Source organism: Oryzias melastigma, linkage group LG1, assembly GCF_002922805.2.
Source record: "Oryzias melastigma strain HK-1 linkage group LG1, ASM292280v2, whole genome shotgun sequence".
Lineage (NCBI taxonomy): Eukaryota > Metazoa > Chordata > Actinopteri > Beloniformes > Adrianichthyidae > Oryzias > Oryzias melastigma.
This window is the reverse complement of record NC_050512.1, coordinates 27,428,752-27,446,867: the sequence shown is the minus strand read 5'-3', so window position 1 is coordinate 27,446,867 and position 18,116 is coordinate 27,428,752. Positions and strand designations below refer to the sequence as shown.

Genomic DNA, 18,116 nt, shown 5'->3' with positions numbered 1-18,116 from the left:
AAGTGCAGGGAGAAGAAGTGGGTGTTTACGACAGATGCTGTAATTTTGGATATGGCACTCTGTTTTCCACATATTGAGCTCTCAGCTTCACGGTTTTGTCCATATTGTTTACCAGGGCAGTTAGGATGGGTTATTTTGGTAGCAATTTATACAACACTTAAAAAAAACCCGATCGCACCCTTTGACATTTCTCTTTGCCTTACAACTCTAGATTCAGATGGATTTTCACAAGGAACAGACAACAAACACAAAGAAAATGGAGCAAAAAAGCTCAATCTATACTTTGAAAAGTCTTTTTTTGATAAACGTCATTATCGCTTCTGCTTGACCCACTACAGGTTTTCTAGAACACTTAAATAGGGCTGGGTCAAATGCTGCACTTTTTAAAAGTACATTACAGAACAAATTAAAAAGGGGCCGATCGTTTTTTTTTTTTTTTCTGTTGCAAAATGAAACGGAACAAAAATAAATGGTATAACCTTCATAGATACTTCAAGGATGATCACAAACACAAATGGTCAGGTTAGATGGAAGTTCTTCAAACGGTTCCAAAACTTTCCAGGTTAAGACGGGAAACTTTCACATTATTAACTACACTGACTCTCTTTTTTACTTATTTTACTCCCAGCCTGTGTGTTTGGTGCATCTGTCATCCACTCACCAATGTTGCAGTGCTCCCCTGTCCATCCCTGGTCACACTCACACTTCCCGTCCTTGCAGACACCGTTCTTGGTGCAGAGGGGATGGCAGGCCTTCTGGTCACACACAGTTCCTGTCCAGCCCTCCTCGCAGCGACACACACCGCCATAACACACTCCGTGGGTCCCGCAGTCTACCTCACACACTTCTGTAAGAGAAACATTCACATTTGTGTTTTAAAAATGAGCAAACAAAAGATGCATTTTGGTAAATTTGGTGTCTTTTGAAACAACTAATCTATATGATTACCTATAATTAAGCAAAGAGCAGTAAAAAGACAATAACTTCAAATAAACAAAATATGGAACTGAAAGTTACTGAAAAGGTTGACTTAAGAAAATAAAGACAAGAGTAAAGGATAAACCTGAGCCTCAACAATCACATTAATGCGATTGAATATCTTTTTAAAAATCACGGACTCATCGTTGACCACTTGATGTTTTCGGTGACTCAATGAAAGGGTAGAAATGAAGATTCAATAAGGCCGCTCGATGTAAGGATTTTTGTCCTGAACTTCCGTCCATTTTCTTAACCTGCTAAGGCCCCAGAGTTGCCTGAAACTGTCCTGATTACTGTTGAGCGAAGGCGGTAGTCAGTCTGCCAGAGAGCCAGTGGAGGTAGATCGATTAAGCCCACCACGCTAGCCAGTCGCCAGGTGGACAGCATAGAGAGTTAGCTCCACTGCCCAGGTTCCAGCATAGCTAAAGAGCGCAACCACCCAGGAACCAGCAGAGTTTGTAGGATTGCCGCTCCAGCTCCTGGACCTTGGAGAGCAGCCATATGATGTTTTTCATTTTCATCAAGACAATAATAAAAAAGTCCTCCAGTTTTATTTTTGTTTTTCCCATCTCAGGTCAATGCTCAAACTTGGCCACAGAGAGACAGAACATTTAAAACGGCCCTGGCGCAGGTCAGCTGAAAGAGTGTAGTACACCACATCGGGAGAGACTGAATGCTTTGGTGAAACCAGACACGCCGGCGTCTCTATAAAGCTCTCCAAGACATATAAACCGAAGCTACTCGCTCAACATCATCCATGTTTTCCATGATGTGGCAACGAATGAAGTCCAGAAAAACTTTGGTGATTCCTCCGTGGCCGGGGTGTTAGGACGTCAAAACATAGAGCAGTTAATTTGAATTGCCACCTCTCTTTTGATGCACAAATCGTGTCTGGTGTGAATGCAGCATCCTAGAGTCAGAACCAAATAACTTTGGCTGGACTGCACCAAGATGTAACAAGCTTCCTGATGAAATTTAAAAATGTTCCAGCTAAATCAGATTCAAATTCCAAACGTTGCTCTTTCTCCTTCGTTGGACATGTTGCACCATCTAAGCACCACGTTTCTGAATTCAGGTCTTCAACCCTCCTTTTTTAAAATTTCTTTTATGCTTTAGCAGATTTCATCAGCATATTATTGGTGCAAAAACCTTTTATGACTATAAAGAACTTTGAACTGCTTTAGCATATAAAAGGTTCATTACAAATAAAGTGACCTTGCCTTACAAATGAAATAAAATGGTTGCTTTGTACCTAACCACATCTTTATGAATGCCTGACAAGCTAAATCATATTTCATTTGAAAGAATCATTTAATCAAATCTAATGAAAAAGAAAATACAAACAGACGAGCCCTTGGTGAGGAGCCAGACTAGGAATGGTTATGTTTAAGAAAAAAAATATAAAACAGCTTGTCACTGGAACTGATGTAGTGAAGACTCTTTCCACTGGGGCGTGGCTGGGTTCAGTCTGAAAAGGCTGATCTGTTGGGTTGACCACAAGGGGGTGGTGCATGTGATTTAGAAGTGGTCAGGGGCTGGTGCCTTAATCCATGGAAATGGACTCCAACAATCAGGACATTAAGGCCTCGTTTCCATTGAGCAGTCCGGACTGGACTGGACCATGTAATCAGAAACTCCATGTTTTCTAGTTTTGTTTGTATTCAAATATGTTTTGTTTTACTAAATAGCCCTCAATGACCTCAATGAATTGTTTTTTGCTGTTATTTTTTATTTTTTTTTTTAACTTTTTACTGATCCAAAAAATGATCCGAACCGTGACCCTAAAACCGTGATACGATCCGAACCGTGAGTTTTGTGATCTGTTACACCGCTACGAAATACCGTAACACAAATATCTATAGAAAAAAGGGGATGATAAAAGGCCTCCATTGTTCCCATTCCCTTTCGCTGCAGTCGCACCGTTTTGATGCATAGTTATGTCATCGGTCTACACCCCACATACGCCCTTGATGGTCCAACTCTCAATGGAAAGGTTCACTTAAATTGCCTGGACCATTCTAAACTGGACCGGTCTGGTCTGGACCACTCAGTGGAAATGAGGCATAAATGTCATTTTACTGAGTAGGAAAGAACCTGAGTGTGTTCTGGAGGCAGAGTGGTACCGGCTAGGGAAAGTTGGACGTGCACAGTTTGGGATCTAAAACCCAACGTCCTGAAAGTTAGACTTTCTCCCCCTTTTTAGTTTCCCATGGGGGAGAAACTGCGGGCTGGTGGGGGTTTGGTTATAGCTCCTCACCCGTCAAGCTTTGAAGTTGACCCTCTAGTTTAGAGGTCAATAATCAACTTTATAGCTCTGTCTAGAGTGTTTAGGACACCAGAGTGAAAAGAGGGGTGGAGCTTTCAACTGATCACTACTTGGTGGTTATTTGGCTTCAGTGGTGCTTCAGTGGGGAACAGTGGACAGACTATGTTATCTGTTGGGAATGTCTGGCAGAGCCCGCTATCATAAAAAGTCTTCAACTCCCACATCCAGGAGAGGTTCAGCAGAGAGGGCAGATGGAGTCTGGAGACGTTGAGTCTGAGTGGACCATGTTCCCCCCCTGTTGTCAGCTGTGGCTGCAACGTCTCTAGTGTCTGTTGGGGTCGCAATCCATGAACCCACTGGTCAGGCCGAAGAAGGAGCCTGCAGAATTAGAACGTAGGTCATGACCGGAAAAAGGTGGTTGAACATAATTTTTGACGTTCCCAACAAGTTTAGGGCTATCCTAGTGTGGAAGCCCCACTCTGATCTTGTCCACTGTGTCAAACGACAGCTCTGTTGCTGAGGAGGATGCTTCCCGTCAATAATCCAGGTGCAACAGTCCCCGACTGCAGGCCCTTCTCTTTAAAAGCGCACTCATCTGCATAATTGGGCTCGTTTGTCTCAGTAATGTAAGTCGTCCCATCATTTTCCGTCCACGATTTCAGTTGTTTTACGATTTACATCTGTTCAAGAACACACTTTTGCTGCACATCTGTGTTCTGCACTCAACAAAGTAAAGCAGATGTTTGAACATCCTCCTCGAGGAGGGCTGGGGGGGTTGAACTCAGCCATCAGCAGCAGAAACTACAGCCTATAGAGGCAAGATGCATAAATGGAGAAATACATTCTATCACGCCTGCATTCATTGGAATATTTGACTTTTTTCTCTTCGTGCCTGGAAAAAGGGAGCTTTGAGAGAGACGTCAAGGAAAACATTCTAGTTAAACAGAAGTATGTTTTTGTAAACAGTTCCTCTCTGGGTTCCTGTAGCTGACTGCAGAATAAAGGTCATATTGCTAAACTCTGATAAGGCACCAATTCGCCTTAAGGGCTATTCCACTGTTTGTGAGTTTGATGCATTTGAATGTTTGGACAAGCATAAAAAAAGGTCAGCAATGTGCCAGAAATATTTCTGATAAAGTTTTTGACTTGATCCACATGCATATGTATTTTTCAAAGAAAACAAAGCTTTGCTGGATGTGTTTTTGACAAGGTAGCATGCAGCATAACAGCCCGAGGCGAAGCAAGAAGAAGTCACGACGTACAAAAAAAAACAAACATCGTTTTTGTGTTTTCTCCACACTTTCTGCGTCGTTTAATTTCCGTTTCTTCGAACTTGAGTCTTTCAAAACGATAAACAACAACACAGCACTTATCAGAAAAACAAATTATGAACAAAAAAAACAATCAAAACTTATGCAAAAAAGTGACCTCCAGAAAATTAGCCCTGTCAGTCATCAGAAGTGATTTGAGGTAATGTTGTTTCACAAATTTAAAACCTTGTAGGAACGATTTGTGGCGCATGAATGATGGATGACCACCTCTACAGCATAAAAAACTTCCACCAACTTGATCTTGAAGAGAACCAGAACATTTTTTTATAATCTGCTACCCGCAGAGCTATTTCAGCTCAAAGCTTTTATCAGCTATTATCAGTGAACTGGACCTCTCTAAAAGTTAAAGTATCTCTAGAAACAGATTTCCTGACATTTTGGGAGTCTGTATGGAGTACAAACATAAACCTCAGTATTGCAACTTCCCAAAAGTTTAAGATGCTGAAAAATGTAAAATGACTGGATTTGCAGGATATTCGTTAAAGACCCACTCCAATGAAAATTGTGTTTTTAGTTTTTTTTTACATGTTCTTGTGGCATTTTTCTTATGATGGAGGACATACATTAAGAAATTAAACTTGATGATTGGAGTGGGTCTCAAAAACATGCAATGCATACAATTTTTTTTTTTAAATTACAGCGTTTATACTTATTAACATAAATTAATTACACCTCACAAAGCAACCATCTTCTGCTTTGCATCGGAAAATCCGTCTTCCACGGCATGCATTAATTTCTGATAATGCGAATCTTGTTGTGCATTATCCCACCTACGTCGTGGTTACTTATCAAAGAAATATATATTCAACTGGTTGTTAGTACTTTAATCTTGTAATTTTTTTGGCGTAGATATCTTCTTCACAAAAATCTGACTATTTAATACGTGGGGTGGCCCGTTGTCATGGTAACATGACAATGCATCACTGCAGCGGCAAAGGAAAGCGATATACATACTGATTGTCACGATAGGTTCAATAAAGCATCAGTTCAGAGAGAAAATTCCCTTCTTAATGCTTGTTTTTGTCCAGAAGATGCAAGAAAAAGTCTGAACAGTGATATAGAACATTTTGGTTATTTGACTGGATCTTCTTTTTCAGATCTGCATCACAGACATGTATTATGCATCCACACCCAGCAGCCAATCAGATTCAAGTATTACCCCAGACTATTTAAAGTGCACAAACACAATGTTTGTTTCTCTTGGTTGTATGTCAGCATCCTTATTTATTTATTTCTTTTAGTTATACTGCAGACATAAAAGTCTTTTAAGTTATGCTTATTTTACTCTTGATGTGTTTAATGCTCCCAAATTACTTTTTTTTATCATATCTGAGTAAATACTTTATAAACATAAAAATTTCAGACAATAAAAATGAAGGATACATTTTCTCTCTGGCCTGTTTTTATTCAAAACATGCATATTGTTGCATAAAATTATACCTCGTAAAACATTGTGATTAATTATAACCTAAAAGTGTGATTTATATGATTCATTTTTTAATCGATCAATAGCACTAGAAAAAAATACATTTTGTCAAAATAGTAATTATGATTTGATTATCAGGAAGTCACATTGGCAAGAATTTCAGTTTTTTAACTTTCGTTGTTCTTATCGTTAGCTTTGATTGTACAGTTTGGTCTAACCTTGTAAAGTACTAATGTATGTTGTAGCACAAACTAAATTTTGGAGTAAGATGTTGCTCTCATTCATTCAATAGAGTTTTTGATGAAGAAAAGCTTTTGCTTGAGATTTTGTTGCATATCCTTCTAATAATAATACAAATATATATATAATATAATCCAATCCATAAAATCTGTTTATATTTAATTTATGTTTTGTTGATGTTGTAATATACTATTTGTGCAAAATCTCATTCAAATGAACAATGACACATAGAGGTTGCCCTCACCTAAAGAGCAGTCCGGCCCCGTCCAGTTCTGGTCGCAGGTACAGGTGCTGGTCTCTGCGTTGTAGGTGCCGTGACCTGAACACTGGTCCGGACACATGGCCTTGGCGATCTCACAGCTGGCTCCGCCCCAGCCCGGCTGACAGTGACACTCCCCGTGTATGCACACCCCGTGGGAAGAACAGCTGGGGTCTATGCAGTCCACTGGAGACGGAGAAGGAATTCATAATGTACCATAAAGTTCACAGACAAGCGAGCCAGGCTGTGCAGTCAGGGTCAAACATGACCTTCATTTCGACGCAGATTCCTGGAATGTACCTCATCATTAAGGCCACGCGGCATATTGAAGTACCACATTTCAGTGAGGAAAATCAGATTCTGCAGATGATCATAACACCATATATAAGGCATCTATATTTGTGTCCCTAAAGTCATAGATCTATGAGTCTGTGTTGTGAAAAGCATCGACTAATTCATATTACTCCGCTGACATTCATATCATGGGACCTGCTTCAGCCAATAACCTGTCAGCAGATGGACTCCAACCATGGATGTGTAATTATTTGTCAGATCAGAGTAAATTAATTTGTCTATGTGGAGGCTAAACCACTTTTATGAGCCACATGCAGCCGGTCTGACTTCAGTACTTATGAGAAAGCTATTGGAATTGCTTTAAATCTACGTACTTTTTACAGGGTAGAATTTTTTTCTTTGTGTCAAGGAAAAAAAGGACTTCATGACATTAAATTAATTCCACAATACTGTAAGAAAGAAAGCTTCCTGATTTGAAATTTTGAGGTTTCACTTATGTACAGAATCCGAATCTGTAACTATTTACATCATTGGTTTAAAACTCCCCAGACTACTGACAGTTGGTACTAAGGCTGGGTTGACAAAAATCGACTAATCCGGCTGAATTGATCTAAGCTCAATGGATAAATAATCGATCATAGAAGTAGAGATCGATCTAATCAATAAAGCTAAAGCGCACTAGCTTAATGCTAATCGTTTAATGGGATTTCACATAGGACGGCTAACGCTAATGTTCGGTTGACGTAAACATACATTGATGACTAAATGAACATGTTTATAAACTCACAGGCATGAATTTTACAAACTCTTTTAAGTAATCATTTGTGGTCTAAAACATAGTTTTTTGCTCATACTTTCTTCTTTTTCTGGAATAAAGTGTAATGCTACAGTGAGGTCGCCATCTAGTGGAGAAACTGAAACGTCCACCAGGAGAGGCAGAACAATCGCTGGAGCTTCTCTGTTTGAGAATCCATGTAACACTGTATGGTATTAACAATCTTATCATAATTTCACTAATACATTTGACAGTATGTGATCAAATCAATATGAATATCTTCAAAACATGTAGAAATTATTAATGTATTTCTAAACAAATGTGTCTAAATGTGTAAATTAAAAATGTAATTGAATCGAATTGAATTGAGTGGATCAAAAGAATTAAAAAAATCAGAATCTAATCGATCCAGATTCTAAGGAATTTAATCATATCAATTCAGAAAATTATTGGCGATACCCAGACCTAATATGCACCAGGCAGCAAAGAAAAAAAACACAAACACATTTTTCCCCCTTTTACTCAAAATCGGATTCTAAAGGAAGTTTTATTTTGAAAAACTACTGAGTTCTCTCCACCACATCTGACTCATTCTTGACAGGTTTCAAATCGCTCGGTCATATGTCCAAAATCAATCCACAAACAGCTGCATATAACAGAGAAAAATATCACATCATATTATAATATCAAATTTTAATGGTTCCTACATGAATTATAGTGTACAAATAAAGTTGGGAGAAGGATGAAGATAAACTTCACCCTCAAAAGTTAAGGGAAACTGAAGCCAGTCTGACATTAAACCAGTACGTGGCCTAAAAAAGGTAGGAGATCACTGATTTACATGATATATGTAAAGAAAATGTCTAAAAATGTAGAGTAAATGCTGTTAATCAAATGTAATTGAAAAACTGACACTTTGAGTGCCAGTTTTTCAGTTTGTGGTATATCATAGTGGGTTTATGTTCATCATTGAGACAAGAATCATCACTTTACAATAAGAGACACTTTTCATCTTTTAAAATCGCTGCCATTCTTTCTGAAGAGACACTCATACAAACTTCCAGAAAAGACACTCCTTCATCTCAAGACTGCACAGGCTGCAGTCAGGCGAGATATTCAAATTCTTGACAGAGGCACCAGAAAAAAAAAACCCTGAACATCCTGCATCTCATAAAAGCAAACGACTTATATCAAGTTGATCCCAGCTTTACTACAAATAAGTCGTAGGAGCCAAAACGTTAAAATGTCCAGTAACAGCAGAAATCAAGACACCCATAAAATAAAAGTTACAGCTCTGTAAAAGTGAGATGTTCCACCTGGGTTTAGGTTCACAGCCTCAAGACATTTTTGGATGCCACACCACTAATGTCCATCAAAACACATCTAATTAAAGATTAGCAAGAAGATTCCTGAGCTGGGAACATTTCATCGAACATAAAATAAGCTCGACAATAAAAAGGACTGAAAGTGTCTTTAGGCTGAAGCCCACCTGGGACATCTCACTTTTAAAGTGCTGTTACTTAAATCTGTCGGTTTTTAGTCAAATTCTAATCCGAGAGAAGAAACCGTGATAACATTCCCACTAATCTGTAAAGACGTTCTTCTTACCCTCATCGCAGTTTTCCCCCTTGTAACCAGTGTTGCAGGTGCAGGCGCCGACGATGCAGATGCCATGGCCTCCACAGTGGATGTCGATGCACTGGTTGGACGGGACGTCACACTCTGTGCCTTTCCAGCCGCTGTAACACTGGCAGCGGCCGCGGGAGTACTGACCGTTGCCGCTGCACAGCACCGGACACGCAGCTGCACAAACAGGAAAGTTTCAGTTTCTAAAAACAAAACTGCATGTTTTTTTTTTATTAAAAGTTGCGTGTGCTACAACGATGCTTTAACCTTGAAACTAAATTCAAAGTGGGCATTTGACAAATGTTCAAGAACGAGTTTAACCAACATTTAGCCCATGATGTTCACACCGGACAAGCAGGGAAGAACTTCTTCTTCTTTTTCATATTTTCTATTGTTAACAAGCACATGTTGTCCACCTGTAGTTAGGACAGGCTTAGTGCAAAATGTCGAAGTGGTGTAAATCTCACTCGACGATTTTTGTTTTACAGCTCTATTCCGATATATGTAAGACTTGTGTCATGAAATTCTGTCCGGACACAAACTGAAATTATTAGTTTTCCTCCATGATCAATTCTCAAATGGTTGGAACTTCAGTGAATTGAAAGGGAGAATTCCTAATAGGTCAAAGTTCTGCCTGACCTAACAGGTAATATATGTACTTAGTTGTACTTAGATGTAAATGTGTAAATGTATGTTTTTTTTTATGTAGAGCCCAAAAACTGTTATGGAAACTTGCATAGCTACACGCAAATACGAGAATTTTGAATGGGGAAAACGCCCATTTACGGTACACGTGTTTACATGGACTTATCAATGGAAGTGGCCGCTTGAACGCGTGTTGACAAGGGGGTGTGAACGTACCTTGAATGTAACTTTGAGTAGTTTCTACTTAAGGGATATGTTTGACAATCACATCCGTGGGTCACAATAGCTGCGTTTCCATTGACTAAGAAATTGTACAAATTGTATTTGCGATACTAAATTTCTCTAAAAGAAACTCAAATTTATTGAAAAAAGAATTGTTGGATCCACAGCTCCTCTGTAAAACCACAAAACAATATTTCCCCAAATCTCTTTAGCTGAAGCTGCTCCTGTGTAGCTCGACGCTTCATGCTCTAAATAAGACGCTGACATCTCCTTTGATAGATGATGATGAGCACTTGTGCTATGACAGAAATTGTGCATTTATCTGCAATAAATCAAAGTATTATTGATTATCGAGTGAGTTGGTTTGGGATTATTCGCATAATTAAAATTTAATGGAAACGCTGATTGAGAAATTGTGCTTTTTTCAGTAGAATTTTGATTAAGCTTTGCGCATATGTGTAATGGAAACGCAGCTACTGATGAAGCAGCTATGCAGACACTCAATTGTTAGAGATTTTAATCAAAATATAATATAAAAGTAACAAAAATGTTTATAGCTTTGACATTTTTGGTTTAAAACCAACATACTAGGAGGTATAATAATATTTGTCATACCTACTGGAATAAATCCTTGGAACATATAGTTCAGTGGAACTTCACCAAACTTTTAATACATTTTTCATGCAGCTTTAACCTCATCTTTGCTTTGTTTTTGGATTTATACATGTTTTAATTTTGTTACAAAACTTTAAAACAAAAACAAAATTTGATCTCAATTTTTTATTTTGTAGTAAAGAATGACAACATTTACAACTCTTTTGTGCAATTTCTGCTTCATTGTGGTATTATTGTGAAATAAATTGACAAAATAGTTTAAAAATTAGTAGAGCAAGGCGTAAAGGCATAGAAAATGCTCAAAAAGGCCCCCAGCTTAATAGGGGTTAACACAATTTATTTATCCTAGAATTGATTATGTATTGTTGAATACAAAATTATAGTGTTGAGAAAAGTTGTATTTTAGCCCAATTGTGTTGAATTTAATGAAAAATGTTTCTAAAACCTTCACCACAGCAACAATAGAAAAGGGACCAGACTCCAGATTTATGCACGGACCCAGACAGAGAGTGCAGCGGGAGTAAACAGGGCATTTAAACCGCCATCGGGTTGCACAGGTCACAGCCACTGCTGGGATAACAACCTCGCTACAGTTCCGGGCACACCGTGGGTGGCAAAGTGTTTTTGTGTGTGTGCATTTACCTCGAGAGCAGTCGGGCCCCAGAAAACCGGGGAAACAGTGGCATATTCCTGAGAGGCAATCGCCGTTTCCGTGACAATTCTGAGGACACTCCATAATTGAGTCTGATTAAGAGAGAGGAGGAAAGAGTGAGCGGCACATAACTTACAGCTGAAAATTAATCGGCAGAATGAAACTGCAACTGAATATCTTAATAAATAACATAGGAATATTGAACACACACACACACACACACACTGAGAGACCTCTCGTCTGTGGTTTCTGTAATTACAACCAGTCAGCCCCATCAACCTTTTCAACATCCAATTACCCTGCTGTCTCTCTAGCTCCCTCTCTTTCTCTCAAACAATATTCATAACCCTCCCAACACACACACACACAGGAACGAACACACAAACAGCAACATACATCCTTGTGATTACTTCTTAACACACAAGCGTTTATGAATTTCTTCAGCCGTGAAGATGCGAGCGGTGTGAGTATGCGCATCACGAAGGGGCGACTCATGACTGGGCAAACACGTGTGCATGCATACGCAGCACATTTCTACGCCTAGTTTCTGTGTTTCGCACCTGGACTTAATCTGGAGGAAAAAATATTGAAAGAGGGCAGCATTTTGACACCTTTAATTTATTCTAAGAAATAAGAAAGAATGGAGTTCTGGCTGACTAACAAATGGAGTCGCACAGGTTCTGTGTCCTAGTCTCTTGTATCTTTAAGCCTATCTAACAACATTACTGTCAAGTAGTTTGTTCTAAAGTGAGGTATAAACCAAAAAATGTGAAAGGAAAATTAAATTAATAGTAAAAAACAGAAGAATAATGAAAAAAGTTCCACTCCCATCATTCTTTGATCTATTTTAGAAACATATTTGCTGTTTTTACACAAAAAACAGTAATTTTCTAGAACATAGTTTGTGCAGAGTAGCAATAGATCATTAATAATTTGCCTTTGAGTTGTGGGCGGGACCACTGGCATGGAGGAACCCCGCCCCCTCCCCCTCCTTGTTACCGAGAGTTCTCTGTTTACACGCTCTCCAGCTAGCTTTCTTAGGCCTGGTTTAAATTAAGAGAAAATACTCAACCCGATTCATGTGTGCGTAATTTGTGTGTAACTTTGGATTTGTGCGTGCTTACGTCTTGATTCATAACTCTCCGAGGCGAAGGTGCAGCGAGGAAAACGCAGCCCCGAGGGAGCGATGAGAATAGAGAATGGGGTGTTTAAAGTACGCATATTTAGACTTTTTAACATCAATTATCAGGCATATCTGTTTAAAAAAAGTGGGAAAATGTCAAGTTTTCATCAGATAACATTCACAATCTAAGTTCAAAGCATCTGATAAGAAAACTCTGATGACCCAGCATTCTAGCAGCATTTAAACGCATCATTTACACACAAAACTTGGAGATGAAAAAAAGAGTCTCACATCAGATTTATGCATAGATGTGGTTTTGTGTGTAACAAGTGATTTATGGGTAATTTTTTTAGATTTGTGTGTAGTCAGTTTCAAGCAGTTGTAATTCTGAGTTGTGCGTGTGTAAATTATTTGTTGTATTCTTTTGAATTTTATGTTTTTTGTACATATGAATACCGAATTGCAAGTACACAGTCTGGGTACTTCACAGCAATCAGTCTTTGCATTAATTGTATCCACAACTGTGCGGATTAGTTCATACTAATGTTGGCTAGTTTGGCGTACGACTATCCGTGATAACTGTGATGAATTTCTGTGGTGTTCATAATTTCCAACGCTCATTTTTCAACATAAAAGACATCAATGCACTCGCTGTGTCTGCAAACATGGAGGTATATGACGAGGTAGAGGAGGAAGTGGTATGTATGTTCATCTACTAAGCAGAAGTAGGCAAAAAAAAGTAAATTGCATTCTCTAGTGCAAAGTATGAGATCTAGGAAATACTATTTTCTATCTAGCGAACTGCCCTCTTTGTGTCTGTGATTTAAATTAGGTATTTCCTAAACTTCCTACACATTGACAACGTTAAAGACATTTTTCCTGCTCAGATTTTGCTCCATCATTGCATCTTTTAATTGCTTGCAATAAATCCAAATGGCGCAATTTACACACGATTGCATTGCAGATATAGAATTCCAGTTGCAGATAATGTCATCAGCTTGTGTCGGTTCCAGTGGCCTTGCAGCCAAAGCAACCCGAGTGATTACACATTGCTTTGAAGCCTAAACCTCGACTCACACCTACATAACATTACTGGAGCAACAAAAATGGCGTGCAAAATTGGAGCTATCCATTCGTATCAGTTCTGAGGCGGACACAACCTCGGGCGAGGAAAACAAAGACGTACGTGGATCTCTAGTAAAAAATATATATATGTTTTTGACCCAGTAATAAACTCCTCAGTCTCATTTGCCACACAGAAGGCACATAGATAGCATGTGAAACTAAACTGAAAACCTATGTTCAAGCATCCCCATAACTGAATATTCTGCTTGCGTAAACTGACAATATTTTGTGTATCTTCTCGGTGAGTGTGTGCAGTAATGTTTGACAGCATATTATATGTAGTTTTGGCTCCTGAAGTGTTTCGTTTAATGCTGGCTGACAGCTGTGGCACAGCAGCATTTGATAGTGATGACAGAGCTGTCCGTCTTGCTGAGAAATCTGTTTGCTGAAGTCTGAAATGTTCATCTGTCATGTCAAGTGTTTTAATCATGGAGATGTTTTCTTTCCCACAATGACAGTGAAGCCTACGCCGGCGTGACACACAACTGCAGATTTGTCAAGGTGTGAAAAAAAAGGCAACAGATCATTTCTCAATGATACTGAAGTTTTAATCTGGGGCTCATATTGAGCTGTGTAGATGAATAACTTAGGGGGGTTTGAAGCTAACCTCAATATCGCCCTCATCTTTTTTATTTGTGCAACGAAAGAAGCCTGACCAGTTGTGATCAAGCTGGAGTTTTGGTTGGAACAATAAAAGTTTGGCAAATAAATACGTTTTGGTAACATTTTGAGACATTAGCATCTGGAAGCAGGAAGTAAACCCAGATGTAACATAACCCGCAACAATAAAAGCGGGGAGTGGAAATCAGTCCATTTTAGGTCACAGAGAATATTCAACAAGCATCCTCACTGCACATTAAAAACACGCTGGAAGCCATTTTACTGTAAAAAAAAAAAAAAATTTTTGCAGGAAACTATTTTATTTTGTTTGTTGTTTTGAACCATTTCATTATAGTGATCCCTCGTTTACGTTATAAAAACAACCCGGATAGGTGAAGCAGGATGATTTAAGGCTGTAAAACGCCTCACTATACACTTTGTAAACTTTTCTCAGACAGAAATGAAAATTTTCACACTTTTAGATATACACAGTAGACTTGGCCAGCTGAACGCATTCTGTTGAGGAGAGGATTGATTAAAAAGGTCTACAGCAAATCAGGATGCTGAACGCAATATGATGCAAACTAAATAAATAAATAAAATAAGCACTTTTGCATTAAAAAAAAAAGACAAAACAACAAGACTGCAAAAAGTGAACCACGTTATAACGAGGGAACACTATAATTTAATCTGTTTGTTTTGTTAAACTGTGATTATGCTCAAATATTTAGTGTTTGAGCCTTAAAACAACAGGTTGCAGGTTAAGCATTAAAGATCCACTTCAAATAAAATGTTTTTTTTAATTTGTTTTTGTGGCATTTTTCTCATGATAAAGGACATATGTAAAGAAAATTAAGCTCAAAATGACATTTCTGAGTATTTGAGCAACACTTTAGACGAGGTGTTGCAAAACACTCAATAATAATCTGTAAACAAAGAGAGTTAATACATTTGTTAAGCATGTAAGCAGTTTTTAAATGTTAATAAATCTCACTAATTATGTTAATAAACCTTATTTGGGCAATTGTACTAATAAATGTCTGACTAACGCCCAATAAACACATTAATAATGTTTGTTAATGTGTTAGTAAAGCTTTTTATTTTAAAGTGTTCCCACTATTTCTTTATTCAAAATGTTGTGGAAATGAATGATGTTGGAAAAAGCTTGTAGCTGTGATGTAGATGCCACAAGCTCCCTGCTCTGCTCCATTCCGATGCATCCGCTTGCAGACAAAAAGATCCATAAGTTTGTTTTTCGCTCAAAACTGTACAGCTGGATGAAAATGGTGAGCAATACTGGAGTGTGTGGGGCAATGAGCTAGCTGGAGAGCATGTAAACCAAGGGATGATGGGAAGTGGGGGCAGGCTTACTCAGTGGCAACAGTCCTGCCCACAAGATCTTCAGAAACTATGTCAGATTTTTTTACATTTTGGATAAATCCTGTATAATCCTAATTAAAAGACCACTTAGATCAAAAAAGACCAACCAATGAGAGTTAGCAGCTGTTTTCATGTACGTCATATCACTCAAGAATAGTATTTGTCGCTTAAGAAAAGGTATAAAAGTGAAGAGTAGCAGCAGCATGAAGATCCGACATGTCTCACCTATGACGATGGTGTTGTAGGAGACTTGTTCCGTATTGCGCCCGTCATTGTAGAACGCCAGGTGCCAGATTCCAGTGTCCATGTAGTGAATGAAGCCAGCCTCGTGCACGCTCACCGAGCGCGTGTGCCGAGTTCCTGCAGCAGACTCGTCCTCATGATACCCGGCCACGTGAAAGAACAGGGAGTCTGCGTCACCGAGAGCTCTTTTGTCTTTGGAAATGAGCCGGCTGCCGTCCAGCAGCTCCACAAAGTCGTACTAGAACACAGAAGATGAACGCTTCACGTGTGACCCTCACACGTGACCTTTTCTCTCAAAACAAGAGCAATCATTTTAAAATACCAATCTATGTCAGCGTCTGAATGTCGACCCAAAACACCCGCAGATAAAAAGTCCTGAATTTATAAAACTCTACAAAAGAGAAAAAAAATATTGAATATTACTGTTCATGAGAAAAATAGTGTAAAAAGTGGAAAAAAGTAAAAAAGTGGAATGATGAGTATACAATACTCAATTTCAGACTATTTGGGAAAATGAAAAAAAGTCCAGATGCTTTGCTAAGTGAACTCACTCCAGTTATTTCTCTACAAAAGTTTCTACAACTGATTATAAGATTTGACATTAAAAGTGTCTTTCAACAAAGAGACTTTTGAGGAAATCTGATCTTCTGAATTGAGTAGAGCCGGTTCTCTCGGCTGTTGTCTTGGTTTGTGACCTTGCCTCCATGATAAATTAAGCTCAGTATTTTGCTCAAAGGTGTCTCCCGTGAACCTGACCTGAGGCCGACACACCGGTGCGGTGGTTGACAATGTCACCCCACAGACAGAAGGTTCCGGGGTGGACCCTGCTGTTCACTTGTGTCTGTATGTTCTTCCTGTGCCTGCATGTGAGTGTTCATGGCTGACTGTATTAGTCCTATAATTGGCTGGTGACCTTTCCGGGGTCTACAGAGGCTCATGCCTTTTGTCAGTTAAGACAGCCTGCAGGTCCCCTTCAGAGTCAGACAGAAAAAGCAGGTAGAACTTACGGGTGAAGCTGCACACAGACGTGGGGGTCACCCCAGAAAAGGCCGATTTGAGACAGTCTCACAAACTTAGTTCAAGTGAAGATGCCAAAAAAACGGCCATGCCTACGTTTAATTTAATTAGCTTTGACACTTCAATGGACTAAACTACCTGGCAAAGGGACCAAACAGCTGCTTATTTGGGGGCTGCGTTGCTTGAAATAAGTTTGGACCAAAAAGGACCAAAAAAAAAAAGCACAAAGACCAAAATAGAACATAAACTGCAAAACTAAATCTCAGCAAGTCTATTAATCTACTTCCCTGTCAAATGGATCTATTTTAAGCTTTAGTCACATGCACTCGTACGGGGTTTTTGGGTTGTCCGGGCCTGTAGGGTCCTAGAGGAGTGGATGAATCTTAAGGGAGTTCCCTCGGGGCTCCACCTCAAAGGACGTCATGAAATGGAATCGGTGTAAAGTGAAGTATTTGTAAGGATAATGGAAGTTACATACACTATGCTGTAATACGGTGCCCTTACACCATACTCTAGTAACTAGTAAGGTGGAAGTACCATGCTACATGCATGGGTAGTGCAGGTGATGTGTACGCCCAGACAAACTATTCGTTTTATTTCTTGAGAAGTAAGCACTTTTCACGTAAACACCACTTATGGGGCCTTGTACAGTGTTCGGGTTGCGTGTCCTGTACAGGTCTGACAATTTTTCCGACAGTCCATTTCCACCCAAATGGGTAGTTTTTTTTCTCTAGGGGTGTAAGAAAAAAGATAGTTACGATGAAATATTGTGATACTTCTTTTGGTGATACTTATCGTGATACGTATCGATATAGAAAGACTATCAAGTTGCATTACCTGCAATAATGGTAGTGTGAATGGTTTTTGCTGATTATGCTAAATACATTTTGCTGAAGGGATTTGCTTAAAATGCTAGCTATTTGCATACCGCTAAAATTGCTAGAGTACTTGAAGAAATTGCATAAAGTGGACAAAAAATTTGAAGAATTTCTTGAAAAATAGAAAAAAAAAATGCAAAATTTAAAAAAAATCGTAAAGGTATGAACTCACAATTAGCCAAAAAAGTGAGCATTTTACTCATAGATTACCTCCAAAAAAAGCCCAAAAATCCTCAGTAGGTGCCAAATTAGCCAAAAAAGCTAGCACGTTACCACTGAGCTGGTTCTGGAATTTAAGCTTCAACACAAGTCAAACAAATCAGACTATGCAAAGAATTAAGCCAATGTGGAAGGACTCTCAGTCTCTCTCCCACAATCTAAAACTACATTTGTTGAGATTAAACAAGTCATAGCAAGGTCT

General features: G+C 38.9%; 1 protein-coding gene across 4 annotated transcripts in view; it reads right to left on the bottom strand.

Annotated features, from left to right (window-relative positions):
• Positions 1 to 18,116, bottom strand: part of LOC112157392 (teneurin-3) — an 800,843-nt gene that overhangs the window by 85,793 nt on the left and 696,934 nt on the right. For all 4 annotated transcript variants that reach the window (XM_036213709.1, XM_024290091.2, XM_036213711.1 and 1 more), the window contains 5 exons: positions 15,783 to 16,038; positions 11,320 to 11,421; positions 9,178 to 9,372; positions 6,486 to 6,686; positions 662 to 847 (listed from right to left, as the gene is read on the bottom strand). In XM_036213709.1, coding sequence (XP_036069602.1) covers positions 662 to 847; positions 6,486 to 6,686; positions 9,178 to 9,372; positions 11,320 to 11,421; positions 15,783 to 16,038 — 940 coding nt within the window. The remainder of the gene's footprint in view (positions 1 to 661; positions 848 to 6,485; positions 6,687 to 9,177; positions 9,373 to 11,319; positions 11,422 to 15,782; positions 16,039 to 18,116) is intronic.